The sequence below is a fragment of the Vespula vulgaris genome, chromosome 6 (assembly GCF_905475345.1).
Source record: "Vespula vulgaris chromosome 6, iyVesVulg1.1, whole genome shotgun sequence".
In the NCBI taxonomy this organism is placed as follows: Eukaryota; Metazoa; Arthropoda; class Insecta; order Hymenoptera; family Vespidae; genus Vespula; species Vespula vulgaris.
This window is the reverse complement of record NC_066591.1, coordinates 4,596,396-4,616,946: the sequence shown is the minus strand read 5'-3', so window position 1 is coordinate 4,616,946 and position 20,551 is coordinate 4,596,396. Positions and strand designations below refer to the sequence as shown.

Below are 20,551 nucleotides of genomic sequence, written 5' to 3'. Positions count from 1 at the left end.
TTGAAAAAGGGAAAGGATACTTTTATGATGGAATTTAAAAGAGATAAAAAAAGGATAAAAAGAAAGAGAGGGAGAGAGAGAGAGAGAGAAACTATATACCTGCGACCGATTATTATTAATGTAATTACAGAAAGAAAGAAGAAAAAAAGAAGACAGAATGCATTGTATCTACAGGCGGGATAACTTTCACCTGCAGTGATCCCAACATTATTGGTTTTCGAATAAAAATCAATTGTCTTCTACCGATAAATTAGCCCTAACCACCCAGCAAGACGAATGGTAATTTCCTATTTCTTTTTCCAGGGCTACGCTGCGGCTTCTCATTCAGAGAACGAAAATGAAGGAATCGCTTGAAAGAGAAAGGCCATGTCGAGAACAGAATATAAAGGAAACGCTCAAAAGAGAAAGGCAACGAGCCCGAGAGGTATGTTTGAACGCAAAGAGACGTAGGAGAGACGAAAAAGAAAGAAAGACGGACAGAGAGAAACAGAGAGAGGGAGAGAGAGAGAGAGAGAGAGAGACAGAGAAAGAGAAAAAAGTTTCAAGACAGCTGGAAAAAGCAAAGAGTACTATCGGTGAAAAGTAGTTCGATGAATGCACGCAGAAGGAAGAGAAAGATATTCTTGCGCGATTCTATTTCGCAAGGACACACGACCGGCAACATTTAACTAGCTAAACTTCCTTTTCAAATACTACGTTGGTTCTCTGAACATACTATATATGTATGTATGTATATAATGTACATTGAACCGTTGAAGAAAGGGTGAAAGTCTCGACTGGGGCCGTCTAACTCGATGGCGATTTTCAATGCTTTTGGAATTAATTGAACGATGCACTCGACTAAATCGTTCCGAGATAAGTGCGAAAAGAGAAAAGAAAAAAAAGAAGAGCAAAAAGAATTATATGATCTTCGTTTTTATTTTTATTTTTTTTTTTTTTAAATATTTAAATCGGTATATTCGTCCGTCGAGTATAACGGATGGCTACGTTCTTAAAAAATATCAGTTTTTGTACTTTTTCTTTTTTTTTCGAAATTATACTATACACATGTCAAGCATTCGCACATTATCTCAGATTATACGCGACGTTCTATGATTCGAAGTGTAAAATAAAAGTTTTTTTCGCTTGGACAGACTCGCTGCGAAAATTACGATGCGAAAATTTGTTTAAAGTACGTCATCCGAGTGATGGAAGATAAAGAATCGGTGGTATTTGCGGAATAAAAATTTTTCCCGTGGCTAGATTTCGAACCCAAGCACAACTTCAACATTCCAACTTTCAACGAACCAACTTTACAATTTTCTTCTCTCCCTCTCTCTTTCTCTTTCTCCCCTTCTTTTTCTTACGCTCTGTATTTCACGTCGGTCGTACACCGACCTTTCCTCTCTCTTTCTCTCTTTCTCTCTCCTTCAAAATCTAAGTAAATTGCTTTAAAACTAATATTTCTTCAAGTTAAACTTAGCACAAACTTTCCGTCGAATCATAAAGAATAATTATTTATGTGGACAAAAATAGTAAGAGTTCTCGTTAACATTTATTTATTCAGTCTTTTCTCTCTTTCTCTCTCTCTCTCTCTCTCTCTTTCTTCGAAAAAAGACCTATAAATAAATAATAATATTTATCATTTCAACCAGTTTGAAACTTTTGAAAATCGTCAATCTTTTATTGGCATAGCCGATCATACGTTATTCATCGGGAATGTAGCTCGTCGAGTTTGCACGAGTTTACCGGAGTAGCTCTATATCTCTTCATATTAGCGAACGACACGACTAAGAAAAGTGAGAGGCAGCCGGAACGTATGCTACTCTTATGCAACTTTTGATAGGAATCGTAGTGTGGGTCACTTAGTCGAACTCTTACGAAAATCTTCAACTCTCTTCATTAAGCAATGACTACGAACAAAACGAATTCTTTTCAAGGACACAATCCCATCGAAACATATCCATGGTCTCTCTCTCGTTTCGATAGAGAAAACATTACTGTGGTGGCAAAGATAGTAAAGATATAAAATATTTTTCTTTTGCGTTTTCTGAATTTAAACGAGACTTCTTCCTCGCAGAGGAAATTGCATCTGAAAAATATTCTGTTGAATCTCCGACTGTATGGTGATTTGTGTATGTCTACATGTATCTATATGTATGCGTGTGTGTATATATGTACGCACGTATATATGCATGTATGCGATAGTAGAGATTTCCCTCTCGCCGTTAACTCCACCTAGAACATGATATGTATCTTATGAAAAATGTAGAAAGGGAGGGAACAGTGTTCGTGTACATACAATGGTAAGAGGACGAAGATGAGGAAGGAGGAGTAGGTAACGAAGAAGAAGAGTTCGAATTCAATGACCGGATATACGGTGCACTGATGATTGCATCTTGCGTATTCACTACGTGTCTCCGATACAACCAACTATCTTTAAATAAAACGATCTTCTTTTTGTGTGTGTGCATGTGTGGATATGAGTGCGAGCATGGGTGTGAGTGTGTCGAAAAAGCGATAAATCGAAAAACAGAGAAATCGTAGCCGCTCGGAAAATGAACCATAACTTTCATACTCTCTATATTTTTTTCTTTCCTTTTCGTTGTTAATTACCCTTAGTTAAAGCAAGAACGAGTGTCAAACCATCCATGAAAAGAAGTGGATCCACCCAGTGCCACTTGAGAAAGAGGTAATTTTTCGACGTTATCTCCATTGTATCTTACAATGGGCGAGTTGTCCCTTATACTTTGAATAATTACCATGCGAATCTCGGCGAATGAGAAAATTACGTTATTTACTTAGGTACTTGAGTATATATAATATGTACATATGTATGTAGATTTCGTTTTAGCTGTTTACATATACCATTGTATAGTTCATTTAAGAGCACTTAGGAATTTATTACTTATTCATTCCTTCCTTATACGTGATAATAAATGACATTACATACATAATGATCATATTTTACTATACTTTCGACTTTTTTATGAACTATCTATTAACCAATTTCAGGAAACCTATAATAAATTTTTCTAGTAATTCTAAATCGATATATCGTACATAAACAGAAGCTAAAGTAGATATCGTATTTTACTATAATTGTTAGTATATCGTTTATACGGTAATTATGTTATACAACAAAGTTCGAATGAAATTTATTTAGGTATTAAATAATCAGTATCGGTGACACGAACTATACGTGTCGTGGGTGATAACAGAGAATTCGATGAGACTCCTCTCCTTCGTACGTTGACCTTGAAATCGATTCCTTTCTATTCTACACCCGAACGCTAAGCGACGAGGGAAAATCTTCGTCTTTCTACTTCGATTCGAGATAAATTCTTTCACCGGGGCTAAATATTACATACGTAGAGTTACGAGTTAACATCGACTCCTTTTTACCGCTCATTCTCTATTTTATGGACGGCCACACATGCGTGATAACTTGTAATCTATACGTATGTACATAGAAGCGAAAAGGATTCCAGTCGATACGAGTGTAAGTGTTTACGTATGTACGTATATACTCGATACGTACATATATACCATATCAGAGCTCTCGTTCGTCTATGTGTTCGTTCCGGCCTAATGGATCGCACATACATACACATAGAAATTTGTACCGATTTTTCTGGCTTGCGTTAGTGAAAGGGAAGGATACTTCCAATCTTCAAGACCCAGATACTTGAGAACTCTCCTTTATACCCTTTATTTGTATATTCAGTTTCCCATATATCCTCACCGTACAATTTCCATTATTTTTGATGGACCATTTAATGGCTACTCGAAGAGTCCATTCTCTCGATAAGTTTAAACATCGTCAGCTTTCAGCATAAGATCGTAAATCACATCGTCTGTAAACGCTAAGAAGCTATTCCCTTTAGCGTACTTAAGTAGGTACACATTTTACGTTAGTACGTCGTGAGACGTTCGTCGAAAGGTCGACGACCCTTTTGGTTGGACCCCCATCACTTGAGTACCCTTTCGAGAAGTCGCGTAAGATGACGTTCAAACGTAAGAAAAAGCAGAAAAGGGAAAGATTCTCTGTAACGTTTCAACAACCTGGGTTAACTTTCCATGTTCGCGTGTTGTCCATAAAACGAAAAAGAAAAGAAAAAAAGAAAAGAAAAAAAAAGAAAGAAAGAAGAAAAATAAAAAGAAGAAAGAGAAGAAAGAATCTCCTCTCGATAGTGTGCTCGGTACATTAACTATGCCGTCGTTAATTAGTTATGCTGTTACTCGGATAGAAAGGAGTCTATCAATAAACAATCTATGTTTTCACGAGAATCCATTATGGTCCATTAATAAACAAAAAAGATTAGAATGATAATTTCAAGGGGTTTAGAATTAGAAAGGCAAGAACATAATCGAGTAACAAGTAAATTGTATCTGATAAAATGATTCCAGATGGCAGGTACCAGGTAAGATCAAAGTGTGCAAGGTCATCGTGATCGGTCCAAGATACGTAAATACGATCGATTCCTTTCGATCTTCGGGAAATGCCCCGAAGTGTATTTCCAGGATCTCGTTCCGTCTGGCCAATCGAAGGAGAGGCTTTCTCTTGGATCACGTTTCGTCTACATCGCATCGGGTACACGCTTTATGGCAAAGCTTGTCTTTCTTTGGAGGGGAGTCTATATAGACTCTCCATTACGATGGAGCCCCTTCAAACTGTTCGCGCTTCTAAGACCGTACGCGTATTCTCGAGTTGGACACCTTCTCGCGTGTGCCCACCTGCGTTTGTCTACGATTTTTTTTTTGGGGGGAAAAAATTAGACAATAGCAAAAAATTTATATATGTATATGTATATGCATATGTATACGTATAGGAAATGCAAGAACGTTCGTGGTGCAGTGTTATAGAGTGTCATCTATATCCTCAGTAATAAATAATATCAATCATTAGAAACTATTTGCTTTTTATTGTAACGAAAGGAATAGAGAAAGGACAAGTGAGGGGTGAAACAACAGTGTCGCGACAACTTCTTCAAAGTCACCCTGCACAATGGTGAGTTCACGAGAGTGACTCTTCTTACAAATCAATCGTCGTTTGCCAGAGAACACGTTACGCACTGTTTGAACTAACTTCCTTCTCGAACGTTTGTTCGGAAGGAAGAAAGATAAAATAAAATTAGGAAAGAAAAGAAATTCTCTCAAAGGCAAGCTCTGTCATTTCTACTTCAAGGAAAATCACAAAGAACTTTTATATTCTTAACATTTTCCCAACTTTCTTCTAATATCTCTTGAAGTTTTTAATATTGTATACCTATGTGTATATCTATGTATGCATTCTCACACCCTTTCGTAAATATAACACACGTAAACGTTCTTGTAACGATGTTCAAATTAAATAAAAAATATATGAAAAAATAATTGCGATTATTAACAAATTATTATCAATTCGTTAATCATTATAATCAGTTAACTGTTTTTCTCTGTTCTTAAAGATAAAGCCTATTGCCTGAATCGTTCTTAATTATTTCACGATAATATTAATAGAAATCATAATAATAAATTTAACATTTGAAATAATTAATAAGACAGGGTAGATATATTATACAGAAGTTGCAAGAATGCGACTATATAAATCGAATTTTTCACTTTTATCGTTAAACTTGGCACTTTCGCATCCCTCTTCCTGTTGAAGAGAAAGAATCATATAACGGACAAAGTAGTTGGCGGAGAGTCGAATACGCCTCCGGGATCGAAATGGGGGTCAGTATGTGAACAGCTTCGTTCTTTATGTCGCAATTCGAGAGGTCGGTGAACGTCTATCTTCCGAGATGTCGTATATCGCGTATCGTTGATCCACAGCTTCTCTATGTTTTTTAGCTTCTTTTATGTCTTCTCTCTCTCTTTCTCTCTCTCTCTCTCTCTCTCTGTCGCTCTTTCTCCTATTTGCCGTAAAACAGAAAGAAAAAGAAGACAGAGAAAGAAAGAGGGAGAAAGAAATACGTAGTACGAAATACGTAGTACGAAACGTAGATACATATATCTTCTCATTGCTTCGTGACTCTCTGCGAACGTAATTCCTTTCCCGATTGAATCTCGATATCATTGCCGAACGAGATTACGCAATTGAAAGGTTTTCATTTTCATGCTCGACCTGCCGCTAATCTTTCTCGGATCTATCCTTGAGTTTCTTTCATATTTCTTCGTCATATTATTTCTTTTATTATTTAAAAAATTCTTTTTAAATTGGACGGATGGAGACGACAAAAAAAAGAAATATATAAATATAGATATATATATATAAAATTCTCGCTCCCTCGAAATTACTTATTTTCCTTGATATCGTCATCACGCGAGTCGGTCGTGAGTAAACGAGAAAAAAAAAATTAGATAAAAAATAAATTCCAAAAAGGAATTCGCCCACGTGTCGCAAAATTTCATTTCCCTTGGTGATAAGCGTTCAGCTCGCAACCAAGGAGCTAATTCCTTTCCAGCGAGAGACTCTTTTCTCATGTCTCCGTATTACTTTCCGAGCGTATAGCCGGTTATTAGTTTCACTTTGAAAACTCGAAACTCTCGTGAACGGGCGTGTACCTATCTCTCTCTCTCTCTCTCTCTCTCTCTCTCTCTCTCTTTCTTTCTCCCAGATCTTCCACCACTCGCTCTCTCTTCTTTTTTTTATCCTCTTTCTCTCTTTCTCTCTTTTTATAGAGAAAGAGAAAGAGATAGGTACGTGTATGATTCGAAATGATCCGAGAGGAGAATTATGCGCGCTCGAGAGAACAGAACAGAACGTGGGACACACTCAGTGGGCATTCTCAAAAAATGTTCGAAGGCGAAAGTAAAGGTGGGGCCAACGAAGAAAGTTCTCTATCGACGAGAAATATACTACGTAAGTGGCACGCCGATGAAACTTGCGTCCGTCGTGTAAGGTGCTGCTACTGTTGCTGCTGCTGCTGTCTACTCTCGAAGTGATACCAATAGTAACAGCAGCAGCAGCAGCAGCAGCAGCAGCATCAACCAACGCTAAGAGAAACAAACCGGTCCTTTGATGGCAGCGGTACCCATGCTCGGATTAAGTAGAGTGGAAAAAAAAATGAGGAAAAGGCATATAATATGTACCCTTTCTAAGAATCGACTGGAAGAATTTTCGAATTCTTTTTTTCTCAATGGGAGAAAGGGAAAATGAAACGTTAGCAACGTTATTAAATGAAGATTTTTCTAGAGGGAAAAAAGGAAATAAAAAGTGTGATTCTCTTGCTCGTTCTACCGTCACGTACACCCTTCAGCGTACTCAGCGATCTCGAATCTCTGCTTTTCTTTCTTTCAATAGACGACGGAGTACTTATATGAAAAATCATATTTCATTTAATCGAAAAGAAAAGAAAAGAAAAGAAAGAGAGAAAGAAAAAAAGTTTGATTAAAAAATATGAATACTTGATATTTTCACATTTTTTCTTTTCTTTCCTTTTTTTTTTTATTTTAATTATTATCCATCTTGATTTCTTCTTCTCATCCCGATTTTTCTCATTTTCACTAAATATTTTCTCTCTCGTTCTCTCTTTCCCTTTTTTCTCACAGTTCCCGAAAGCCTCCGTCCTCTTTTGAAATTATTGCAATAGTAAGTTCCCAATCCATAATTATTCCAAGTATGCAATTTCATACGACCGACATATGGTATCCAAGCAGTAATAACGTCTCTGGGTTAGTATGTATTCGGAAGGAGATCCTCCAACGTAGCTATGTATCTACGTAGTTCTCATCGTTCTTATCGATCTGTCAAAAGTTCGCGTTCTTGCGCTAACATAGAAGGGTAGGCGTCCGAGTTATGTACATATGCATATACATATACATACATACATATATATATATATGTACATACGTATGTACGTACGTATGTATCTGCATTTACAATGACTAAAATAGAATATTTTAATCGTTGGATTCGCCGTGTTTCAATCGAGTGGTCAACCTATCGATACAAGAAGGAGAAACGAAAGTTCAAGAAACTAAAGGCAGTGCATACGAATAAGTGGAGCATGAAATTCCGAAGGTTGCAAATATGACATTTCCTTTAGTGTTTCCTTGATTATGTTACGTATGTAGATACGATTTCGTTCAAGTTATTTCATGCCTTTAAAATTCTCGTTTATTAACGTATAGAACACGTTAAGACTATTAATAGTAAATATACTTGGAACATATCACACCACGATAACTGTATAGTAAACGATAGATATTAATTTAGTCATCGACTATCGTTAAACGTTATAGATAGGTGATTCTCTGCGAAATTATCGGATACGTAGTACGGTCTACTTTTAGTTATTTTAATAAATTACTCGACTTTAATACAGTACTCGATCCTATCTTATAGGTATTAACAAATACAGTGATGATGTTTCAACGTTATTTACGATTGGATTACGAGGCACTTTTAATGATTAAATTACCCGGAAGAAATTTTTAACGGGGAAATATTTTTCTACGAATTATTTTCCACCTCGATAACATAAAATTAACTTTATTAATTCAAATTGTATCAAAAACAATTTTTTTCTTTTTAATTACATTAAAATGTAATTTATTCAAATGAAATTTAATTCGAAGAAAATATTTCAAGCCTGGAAAAAATATTTTGTATTTCTTTTATTCAACTTTTATATTTTTTAATTGAAAAAGTGCGATATATAAGTTCAAATTTTGTTTCATCACAATACGACGCGACAATGTCTAGTCTATGTTTTAAAAAAGTATAAGGGGAGATGCCGTGTCGATTCCGGGCAAGGAGAGAAAGGTGCCGACCTCCTTTTTAACGCCTTCTTAACTACACGCGTTCTGTACACAGAGGAGGGATCGATAATTGCACGCGTTTAACGTTAAAATTGCTCTTCGTGACGTTACGTTACGTGTTGTTTTAAAGGTGCACAGACAAGAGACCTGCAAGGAAAATCATTCTAAACATCCATACGTTTCTTTCAAATGAGAGAAAGTAATTTCACCGGAGTTACGAACCACGATCGATCTCGCTCTTTGTCGTTTCTCTCAGATTCGAAAGAGAACTGAAAAACAATATCACCCAAAAAAGAAAAAAGAAAAGAAACAAAAAGAGGTTGAAATATTCGTTTAAAATTTAAAAAGTGCAAGTCACGAGTTTTAATTGATCGGAATGATCGACATTTTTCTTTTTTCTTTTTTCTTCTTTTTTTTCTTTCCTTCATTCTTCCTCCTCTCAATGAGAACTTTGTCAGATCCCATACACCGCGATTTTCTATTCGTGAATAATGCAAAAAATATTATGCAACGAAGCTGATTACTTTTTTCACTGAGACAATCTGTAAGATATCGCCCGATTATTTTTCACTTGAGAAACTTATTTTTTTTTAAGTACCACGTACACCCACATACACACACTCACACCTACGTGAGTATATCTTACTCTCGTGGAATGCACTTGGCAGGAATAACGAAGAAAGCAGAAAAATCGTACGGCGTGACGGACACGCGATCTTCCGCAATGAAAATTGTTCGTAACTGTGTATTGTGGCACATAATCTAAATGATGTCAGTAGTACATACATACAAGATTGTATCAAACCGAAAAAACTTTCTCTTTGTTCGCACGTAAAAGCTCGAACTTGTTAAAATTTTTCTTTTTTTTTTTTTTATCTTAAAATCGCATTCTCGCGTTACTATTTAAGATTAAGATTAATTGATATAAACGGGAATGTTCACGGTGAATAAGATCCGGCAAAAGTTTGCTCAGCCTGTCTACGTATTTATTAGAAAACACTGGTATGCTATGCATTTAGACGTTTCACAGTTCGTTAGTTCGGTTGCACTCCAGATCTCGCGAGTCGTACAGCACGATCTCGATTCTCGTAATGGCGATAATATAGGTGATAATGACGGCAACGATTAATGATTATAATGATGGTAACTATGTTTAAGATGACGAGGACGGAGAAATGTTTTCTATATTGGCATCTATCTATTGGAAAATACGTTCTCCGATAATAATTCTAATTTCGTCCGAGTCACGTTAACTGATTAATTTGAGATTTAAGAGAAAATTAACAACATGAAAAAGGATAACCCTTGTCTTCGAGATTTATATTCCTGATCGAAATGCATTTCGTCAGAGAGATTAATTTTCAAATGCCTATATGCAATATGTAATTATATCTTTTTGGAATATTTACTTTTTATTTAATATAAAATACATAAACATTAATATTTCAGATATTTAGAAATAAAGATAAAAGAAAGGAAAAAGGAAATAAAATAGGGTCACTATAGAGTGAAATATTTAAAATAGTCGAGAGATTTACGCGTGTAAGTACGTTCATAGATTCTCCGGTGAACAGTGCCAATAAAGGAGAAGGTCAACTACATTCACTGACGCATGTTAGAACGGCCATAAAATGTGGTCTACGCGCGAAAAATTCTAATCTGGAATGTTGAAAGAAGGTATTTAAGATAACGCATGTAACACGACAATCCTTAGAGACGAAGTTAAGAACATTTCTCTTTCCGTCTCTACCACTTTCTTTTTCTCATTTGATATCAGCAAAACAATTTTATACGATGTAACTACGAATTTCACGGTTCATCGTATCGCTAGAAGCGAAAGAAAATCTCTTACGAAGGCGATCAGGAACTTCCGGAAGCGGAAATGAAACGGAAAATTGTATCGATAATCGATAATCTCTCTTTGCACGTAGACACACACCGACACATATTTCACAGTCTTTCAAAGTCTTTGAGATGAAAAATCGAAGAAACTTCTTCATAGTTTCCTCATAGAAAACGGTCTCTTTCGTTTCTTATTGTAATTAACAAAATTATCGTAGAGATTGCCGAATCGAGAAATACGTACGAAGATATCACGAAGAGATAATTTGAAATGATTAAAGTTTTTGAGAAGTAAATACATTTAACATCGGTCTCGTTACCACGATAAACCGCAAGGATCCATCAGAGAGTAGACATCGTCGGGGAGTTAATTTATCGGTACCCCGCAAGAAATTTAAAGAATTTCTTATACATTTCGTGATCGAGGCGACGAGTTTGCGGTTTTAATTCGTTTTTGACATTATCATTACGGCAACGATGCCGTATGATATTATCATCTTTGACTTTCTACGAATTCCTTTGATTTATTCCTCTCGTTGAAGTTGTTATTACGCGGAGAAAATAAAACGGTGACATAATCGCGAATCACTTTTATCGAAATAACTTTGTGAAAGTAACCAGCAAAGAGTTTGAAATCCCCTCAATTTCGTCTGTTCAGATCGTGCGGAGGTGCTGGTCGTTGATACTACTATCCACTGGTCTGATTCTATGCGTAAGAATTAGTGGTATCAGCGGTGAACGATGGTCACGACAAGTATCGAACAACGATTGGATTCCATTGGCCAATCCAAGAAGTAGTTCGAATCAAATTAGAACGAGTAACGTTGGAAATGGACCGATTTCATCGGGAAGTTCTACTATACCGCATCTTCCATCTCTTTCCTTACCGCCAGCACTTCAAGAACAATATCAGCAACAACTTTTGCAGTTGCAAAAGACTCAAGAGAATATTCAAAAGTTGCTGATTTTGCAGGAACAGCTCAGGGCACAGCAACAGCTATTACAGGTAATGGATCATTATAAAGGAATAAATAAAAGGATCATTACTCATATTTTGATTTTGATAAATCTTGCAATCTCGTCTCTACGTTTCAGTCTCAAACGTTTCTACCGAGTGGTTTCGGTGGCCCAGAGAATGAGAAGCGCATGCTGCAGCAAAATACGATACCAAATTTGCAAAGTGTATCGGGTTTAAGTTCGGACGTGCTGGTACCGCCACTACCCTCCTCCGACGCTCTTCCACCCATTTATTCTGCTCAAAACTTCCTGTCGCAAGGACCACAGCGGTTTCATCAACCAGTAAAGGGTAATCAGAATTTAAACGTTAAAACCGAAGAATTTGGAAACTTGCATAATAGCAAAAGTCAAGTCTATAGCGAAGGTCGTGAGGATGGATTGAGAGAAGGACAAAGTCCCGATCAATTGAGCCAAGTAGAGGATATTCGTGAAAACGTTAAAGATTTCGTTGGAAAGCAAGAAAAATATCGGCCATCTGGAAAACAAGCGAAAGGTCAAACGGCACATGGTATTTCGGGCTTACCTGAAAATGTAGAGAATGAAAATGAGGAGGTAGATGTCGTTTAACGATTCTTTCTCCCGCGTGATCTTATTTCTTCTCACGTTTTAATAACTTCATCATTGTTTTCAGGTCCAACTAGTTTACGTTCCTCTAGAAACGCTAGCTCAACAAAGAGGTCAACCCAAGAGATTACGAGGACAAAAGCAATATCCTTTCCGTCAGCAACAGCCGCAGCAGCAGCAGCAATATCGAATAAACGATGGCGTTGAGCAAACAACAAAAGAGCCAGATACTTTCGCTCGAGATTTGTTGGACCAGTTGGAGTTCGTGAAGGAGGAAAGATCTAAGGAGGTCACTCGAATGGAAGATGTGAAGAAAGCGTTGGAGAGGAAGGCTCAGCTCGAGCAAGAGATTCTACAGAAGGAGCAGGAATTGGCAAGGCAGAGAGAAGAGGAAAGAAGAAGAAAAGAATTGGAAAAACTTGAGGAAATAGCGAAGCAACGAGAACTCGAAAGACTTCGAGAGGCGAGAGAAAAGCAGAGATTGGAAGAGCTCGAGAGACGAAGAATCGCGGAAGCTCGTGCGAAGGAAGAGAGACGTCGACAAGAGGAAGAAGCTAGGCAAAGAGAGAACGAAAGGTTAGCTGCGTTGGAAAAACAAAAACAATTGGAGATACAACGTGCCTTGGAGGAACAAAGAAAATTAGAAGAACAAAGACAGGAGGAAGCGAGCACGGTTCCTCCAAACGTCAATCAAAATCAGCCGGACACTCAAACGCTTTCTTTGGTACGTAACAAACAGTTACAACGACAACATCTCACGGACAACTCGAATAAGGTAAAACATAGATATCGCGTTAGACAACCACGTCCAAGAATCAATCAGCAACTACCGACTACAACTCCACCGCCATCACCCAATCAACCTCCCCTTTCCGTTTACATGGGCGGTGATAGCACGGCACCAGACAGAGTAAAAATTTCGGATGTTTTGAGGATCCTCAAAGACGCAAAAACAATCGCAGTTTTGGACACGGTTGTACCTAACACGCCCAAAGTCTTCGTAGGACCAACAAATCTAGATCCACCGCCTGGTTATACGAAGTTTGATCTTCCGTACTTATCGTCGATCGACCATAATCGAGTTGAAAGAAAGGTCGACAAGTTGCCTTTCTTCGTGGCACCACTTAGCTTCGATCCACCACCAGGATATTCTAAAATCCCATTCCCAGCTCCTCATATCGGATCCGTCGTTGTGAACACGATCGATGCTTCACCTCCTGAACCCGATACACCAGAAATTATTCATAATCTTAACCCGACACCTCTTATAGAACCAAACTCTTATATCGATGGCACTGGAAGTGATTTGAGTCGAATAGATCCCACCACTCTAGGCTATGAACATTCAACCACTGCTGGTTACACTCAAGAATTATCGAGTACACCAAAATACGATACTTCGTATTCCACGGTATCAACACCTGGTGGTTCTAGATTCCGATTTAGGCAATCCTACGGGGATAATAATCCTCCTTCCGTAATCGACACTATTTACCAAGGTGAGCCATCACTCCCGATCGGAAAAGCCAAACAAAAGGTATATTACAATGAAGATTCTAGACCTGCAGTTTCTACTTTGGCACATGACGCTAGATTGGGTACTACTGCGACTACTTATCAAGAGGAAGCAGTTTATTCGAGTACACCGAATAATCCAGAACAATCGTCGAGGACATTGGATGATCCTTCGACGAAAGAACAAGATTTAGCCGCACAATTAGCATTGATTAATCACGAACTTGCCCAGCAAAGAAATGCCAACAACAACAATAACAATAATAACAATAAAGATTCTTTTGCCGAACATCGTAATACGTACACGCAATCGGATCCTCATCTGATCGGTTCGTTCCAATCTCTACTTTCCTCGAATGATGCTAACGATGTAAGAGGACCTGTGGGTCCAACGCAATATAATTTACCTGCCGAGTTACCGATTTCGCCCCATCTACCTGGCTTGGTTAATTCTTTGCTTGAGAAGCAAACAACGATTCCAACCACTACAACAACAGAAATTGTAACAACACCAGCGATTATAAAGACTACGACTACGACTACCACAGCTAGACCACCTTCGACCACTTACAGGCCACGGTCGCGTCATCGGTAAGTCTAGTTTATGAAGATATAAAAATATATGCAGACATAATATAAAAATAATCACGACGATTTATTTTTAATAGAAGTAGGATAGTACCCACACGGCCTCCAACGACCACAACACCTACGACTCCTGGTACTAAAACGTCCGATAGATCTAGAAGACCTTACAGTAGAACAAGAAGTGGATCCAGGTACACAACGACTACCGAATCATATAACGATTCACCGGTTTACGAACCTACCAAGTCCAAACATTCCGGAACTACACAGAAATATAACTACGTAGATCATAATAAAAGACCAAGAGGTCCGAAACACAGGAATAACGATAAGACGGCTTATCAATCCGAGGTACGATTATTTTACGTAGCGGGAAACAATTTGGTATTTTATTTGCTCGAAAAAGAATTCGAATTCGAAAATAAAAAGATTTGTGTTCTTTTCCCTAATACAGGCCTACGATCAAAATTACAATATTCAAGCTCATCAAGCTGCAATTTACGAGCATACTGCTCCCGACGGATCGATCACGTCCTCGCCGACGGATCCATATTCGCAATCAGGCACTCCCTCGCATAATTCTAAACAACAGGAGTCAAGTATACCCACGTCGAATTTAAACGCTTTCTCTCAAGAGAATTATCCATCGACCAGTATCAGCTCTACTGAGAATTATCCACCTCCCCGTGAAACTACACCGCATTACAATACGCCAGTTGCAACGGAAGACTATTCGAAGGGACAAAATTATCCTCAGAATTATCCCCAAGAAGCTAACTATCCTACCGCCTATGGAAGTCAACTAGGTGACTTGGATCAATCCGTTCTTGAGAAAGCGCCGGTCAATGGATTTAATTACCAAGCACAGAACAGCGAGACTCGTAATCAGCCGACCGTTCAGAAATCTAAGGACTATACCGCTTATTACGCTGAGAAACTCGAGAATACAGACTTTGCTTTAAGCGGTACTTCGGAAAATCCAAGAAGTAAGATCGATGAGACAGCCCAACAATATTCTCCTCCGTACGACGTAGCACCGGTTCAATCGCACTTGAATTATCCTCCAACCGGTGAGCATGGTAACTTTGGCCAAGTAGAAGACAGAAAGGTAGATGGAAGTAGCGTTGTAGCGGATCCAAACGAAGAACCTATTTTCATCCCGCTTCCACCAGAGAAACAAGAAGTTTACGATTTGTTAGCGCCACCGACGGAAGAACCATTAACCACGGTAATGTATCTTCTGCACTTTTGAATCATTGATGTATGCAGTATGTGTATAAATAATATCTGCTTCGTACCCAATCCTCTCTTCCTTCTATTAATAGTAGTACATACTATTAATAGTATTAATACTAGAAAATATTTCTTATTCTTCGAATGGAAGATCACCAAGGATCAATATTTAGTTCCCAGATGTTTTACATCTGTTTTGTGATATATTTGGAAAACTTGAAGTATAATTCTTAGTGAGAATAATAATAGTGCAAATAGTATGATTACAAATTCTCCTGCATCTTTTATTTACTTTTATTAAATGAACATATCGATTTATGCAACATTGCTTCGGCAGTCAATGCGTTTAAGCTTTTAATTTTGTAAGAAAAGTAGATCAAGTAGATACAACTGCAATTTGATATATATAAGTTGCATACGACTATCCTCTTAATCATCTTGACTCTCAAAAATTACATAATTTATCTCCTAAATCTGTGAAATATTTATAAAAACGTTATTTTATCTGTAAAGATGACAACGCAAATCAGTACGACTACGGAAGCAACTCCAGTTGTAATACGACAACGTGTTCGTGGTCGTGTTGGTACCCGAACGCATTCCGATTCGGTCGTGCAAACTCGTCCAAGAGGTTCGCAAGACGAATTCGTGCGTTTCAGCGCTGTCAATCATCAAGATTCTCCACGATCTTCCGGTCATCGTCACAGAACGAAATCGAGATCGCGACCACAAAGCCAAGTTAAAACGAGTGGTTACGAGTATGTGAAGATTCAGGCTGGTTCGCAAAGACAAAGGTCTCTTGTACAACAAACCACGCCATCCGCGACAACGACCACGACAACAACAACAACAACTACAACAACCACCCCGAGGACTACGACCACCACGTCTACCGAACAACCCTTGGAAGAAGATATCGATTATGGCTTTATAAGACCTCCTAGCTTCCGACCAGTGCATCCGGTGGACAATCGATTCCATGCACCACCTGTTACTTTCAAGCCAATACTGCCGCAAATAAACAATTTACCCGTAAGTTTCTTCTTTATGGTGTCTTCTTATCGATTACAATAATCGTCCTATGCGTCACCCATTTTTTAATAATTAAAAGAGGGTTCTTATATTTAGAACTTTTCCTCATTTCAAACGTGCCTTCTTTTTCGACGTATCTTTATCAAAAAGATATTGGATTAACACGAGCTTTAAATTACAATTACAATTCTTCACTCTTTCGTACACGAACGTATTTATATTCCAAAATGATATTAATAGATGGATCGGTATACTTTTGGGGAAATTGCCAAAATCGTGCCATTTTATATTCATTATTTGATATGAAACTTTATATTGCAGATACAACAACAACCTTCTGGCAGTGCTCAAGAGACCGAGATAGAGTACAATCCACCTCCAAATCTATCTTTGAAGAATCGTCCAAAGTATCACACAACGAATCGACGACCATCGATTAAATCAACGATTCTACCAATTACGACTCCAATTACTACGACCACGACGGAAAATATACCACCGGCAACAATAAATCCTGATAATTCGGTGTACACAGTAAGACCAAATTATAAGCCAGAAGATATAAAACAGAGTAGAACTCGTAGCAGGACTCGTCGACCTGGGAGAAAACGTGTTACGACGACCAGCACAACGGAGTCCAGTTACGATGTGAATAACGAAGTACCATTGGAAGGAAATTATCCACGTATACTTCCACCACTTCCGGAAGCAGTGGGAGAGCAGCAGACTCTTTACGATGAAAATTTCGAAAGCCTATCCCAATTTGGCGAAGCTTATAATCAACCGGATCAATCTTATAAATCAGTCACGGAAAACGTAAGTATATAACGTATACAATAAAATGTGATAAAAAATAAAAAGATAACATGATTATTTTCAGTATCCACCGCAGGATTTTCTATTGAATTTTGAAGCGGTAGCTCCTCAAACGCAAGTACAACAAGAGGAATATGATCAAACACAATTGGGTAGTAACTCTCCTCATAAGTACAGTCATTCAACGCATTTAAAATCAACGACGTTGAGTGACACACATTTAATGCCTGCTGATATCTATGGCGCCGAGAGTCAATGGTCTACGAAGTTATCTCGAACCTCTTTTCAACCGAGTTTCGCAGCTAATTATGCTACCGGTGGATTCAACGAAGCACGTACAAAACAGGAAAACGTTAGAGAAGTCGCTGATATTATAACGGTTCGTCCAGAGAATTCGTTGACGTTTGTAGTTTCTTCGGAATTGGAGAATAGCGATGAAATGAAATTGACGAGGAACGAGGAAGAGTCCATGGTAAGGGCCACTACGGTATTCGGACAAAAAATGACGACGCGCGATCAAACGGAAAGTCCGATGAAACGTCAGCAAAAAGTAAGTTCGTTGGAGAATTACGATGGTGAGAGATGGCGATCGAAGGAAGAAGATATATCGAAAGAATCGACGGAGAAGGAAGACGATGAAAAAATACCAAAGAAAACTAGCGATCCTGTTGCAGTCAGAAAGGTAAATGTCGTCTCTATTAAGATTTTTAATTAATTCTATGAATAATTATTCCATCGAATAATTATTCCATGAATAATATATTAATTCTATGAAATAATTATTCATCGTTCGACATCATTATGTCGCAATCTTTCTTGCAGACTAACAGAAGGAAAAGAGTACGAGTTCGTGTAAGACCAATTATCGATGATTTTGTGACGGCCGAGTCTCAACATATCAACGCTGCCGTTAACAGTCTAACGCAGGATCAATACAAGTATAATCCGATTCGCCAGACAAAGTCTACCGTGGACAAGTCAAGTATTACGAGATCACCCGATGACGGATCGCAACGATCCGTGTTAGAAGATTTTCTAAAAGAAATATTGAAAACCGATGACGATTCCTTACCTGTTCTGGCGACATCAACCAGTACGGTATTACCTTTAAACGTTTGGTTAACATCAACGCCAATGACACCTCCGATTGAAGATGAAGGAATAACGAATTACAAATTTTTACGTACTACAACCAGTACACCTACGATTATGCCCGAGGAATTAGAAAGAACACTTGACCCCGAAGAAACTCTAAAAACCACCACTCAGTATTACGGTACACGTATCAATCCCAAAGATTCGATCACGAAGGAGTCTACAGAGAACATCAAAATTCCGACAACTCAAGAAACTGGACTAACCACTACCGATTTCAGTAATTCCCAAACGACTCTAAACGATCTAAACTCCATCGATACCTCTTCAGAAACTACACCGATCATAGAAAAATCTGAAACAACGACGATTAAACCGATCGATACTACGACGGAAAATTTGTCCATCGTTGAAAGTACAAAGACCGAGGAGTCAAAGGACAACGACGATATTTTCTATCCGAAGAATCACCGAGCTAAATGGAGCGAGGTGAGATATCCATCGGATCCTTCGATAGCCTTGAATCATTCGGTCTTTTCCACTTGGAATTACGATAAGAACGGGAAAACAAATGATCGGAATACAGTTTCGGAAAAGGATATAGGGAATAAAGAAGGCAACGATACCGAAGTTGAAATTCTCTCGGATTACGTTCAGAATGTATTCGACGATTTGAAGAAAAATAGAGAAAATAAGGAGAGGTCCGATGAGAGATCCATGAACAAGGAGAAAAATAATAAGATCGGTTCCTCGGAGAATTCAAGCGAGAACAACGACGTTAAGACGAATTCCCCGTTGGAAACGGATTCTGTCAGTGTTAGAAAAGATACGAGTCAAGCCGAAGATCATTCCTCGACGAAATTGGAACAAGAGGAGACACCGACGACGATCGCAGTTCAAAACGTTGAAGACGACAGTTCGTCTACGTCAGAAAATCATTCGAATCCAACGGTGATTTTAGACGCCACGATACATGAAATATTATCCAAAGACGAATCTATGGTGACGGTGACACCAACGAGTTTATCCACGACGACAACGACGACATTACCAACGACGTCGGAGATCAATGAACAAAATACGACGGAAACGATACTCGGTAAAATTCTGAGAACGTCGACGACGACGAAGGTCTCCCATATGACCGAAATTTGTTACAGAGGAAGATGCGTGATGACCAAACCAGATCGTGAAATTCGTTTGAGATGAAAGAAGACGTAAAGGATCTTTGAGAAAATTAATAATAAACTTCGTTTTCGGTTCGACGTAGGTTTTTCATTGCGAAGTTCAACGAATGCAGAAACCCCCTTTTTTACGATGGAGGATACATTCGATGAACATCGCAATTAATGTTTCGTATTTATTTGAAAACGTAGAAAAGAAGCTTGCTCTCGTCGAGGCCGAAGCCAACTTTTCTCGGTTGCCGAAGAGATATAGAAACGACAATGAAGAAAAACATAAGCAACAATATATAAAGCCGTAGAATTTAGAATAATCTCATGAATGCGATTAAATCTTTAAACGCGAAGGTAGATGAAGAATTTTGTGCTCGTGAAATATTTAACGGCGAGCTGCCACCGATAACGACAAAAAAGTAACATGCATCTTGTAAAAATGTATAAAGGATTTAGTTTATCGCATTCGTCAGGATCCTACGAACGTCTCTGTATTAAATGTTTCCGTATTTGACAGGACGAGAATATATGAAAAAAGAAAAAAAGGGAAAAAACAAGAAAAGAACGTGTGGCAACCTTTAGCACGATCAACCAATAATTCCTGCGCACCGTTTTGTGTGTCGGAAAATGTATTTAATTTAATTATTTACTACCCCTATCGGTACGCGTTTAAGTTAAGTGTCTAAATATTTTAATAAAATACAAGAAAACACGTAAATAGGATAATAGCCCATCCACTCATCCACCTACCCATCTTCCCACTATTTATCTTTTGGAAAAAAAAAACTATAAAAACGATTGACGTAATAGACCGTCGCAATCAATGTATGTCACCTATCCTCTGATTAAACACCGTAAGTATAACTGTATAAGTCTATGACGTAACGCCTAATATCCACGATCATTCGAAGATATGGAAAAAGATAGAAATAGAGATAGGAAGAGAG

The 20,551-nt window shown here is 38.1% G+C and overlaps 1 protein-coding gene across 2 annotated transcripts; it reads left to right on the top strand.

The window, feature by feature from the left end:
• Nucleotides 1-332: 332 nt before the first annotated feature.
• LOC127064383 (mucin-17-like) lies at nt 333-20,322 on the top strand. Of its 2 annotated transcripts, none has more exons than XM_050995348.1 (10): nt 333-424; nt 11,228-11,575; nt 11,665-12,138; nt 12,218-14,256; nt 14,334-14,604; nt 14,708-15,481; nt 16,000-16,518; nt 16,840-17,334; nt 17,399-18,016; nt 18,157-20,322. In XM_050995348.1, the coding sequence occupies exons 1-10, from the start codon at nt 338-340 to the stop codon at nt 19,636-19,638; spliced, it is 7,107 nt and encodes a 2,368-aa protein (XP_050851305.1). In that variant the 5' UTR covers nt 333-337; the 3' UTR covers nt 19,639-20,322. The 2 variants fall into 2 exon arrangements, with proteins under 2 accessions (XP_050851305.1, XP_050851306.1); XM_050995349.1 differs by lacking the exon at nt 333-424 and adding an exon at nt 2,206-4,990.
• The last annotated feature ends 229 nt before the right edge of the window (nt 20,323-20,551 follow it).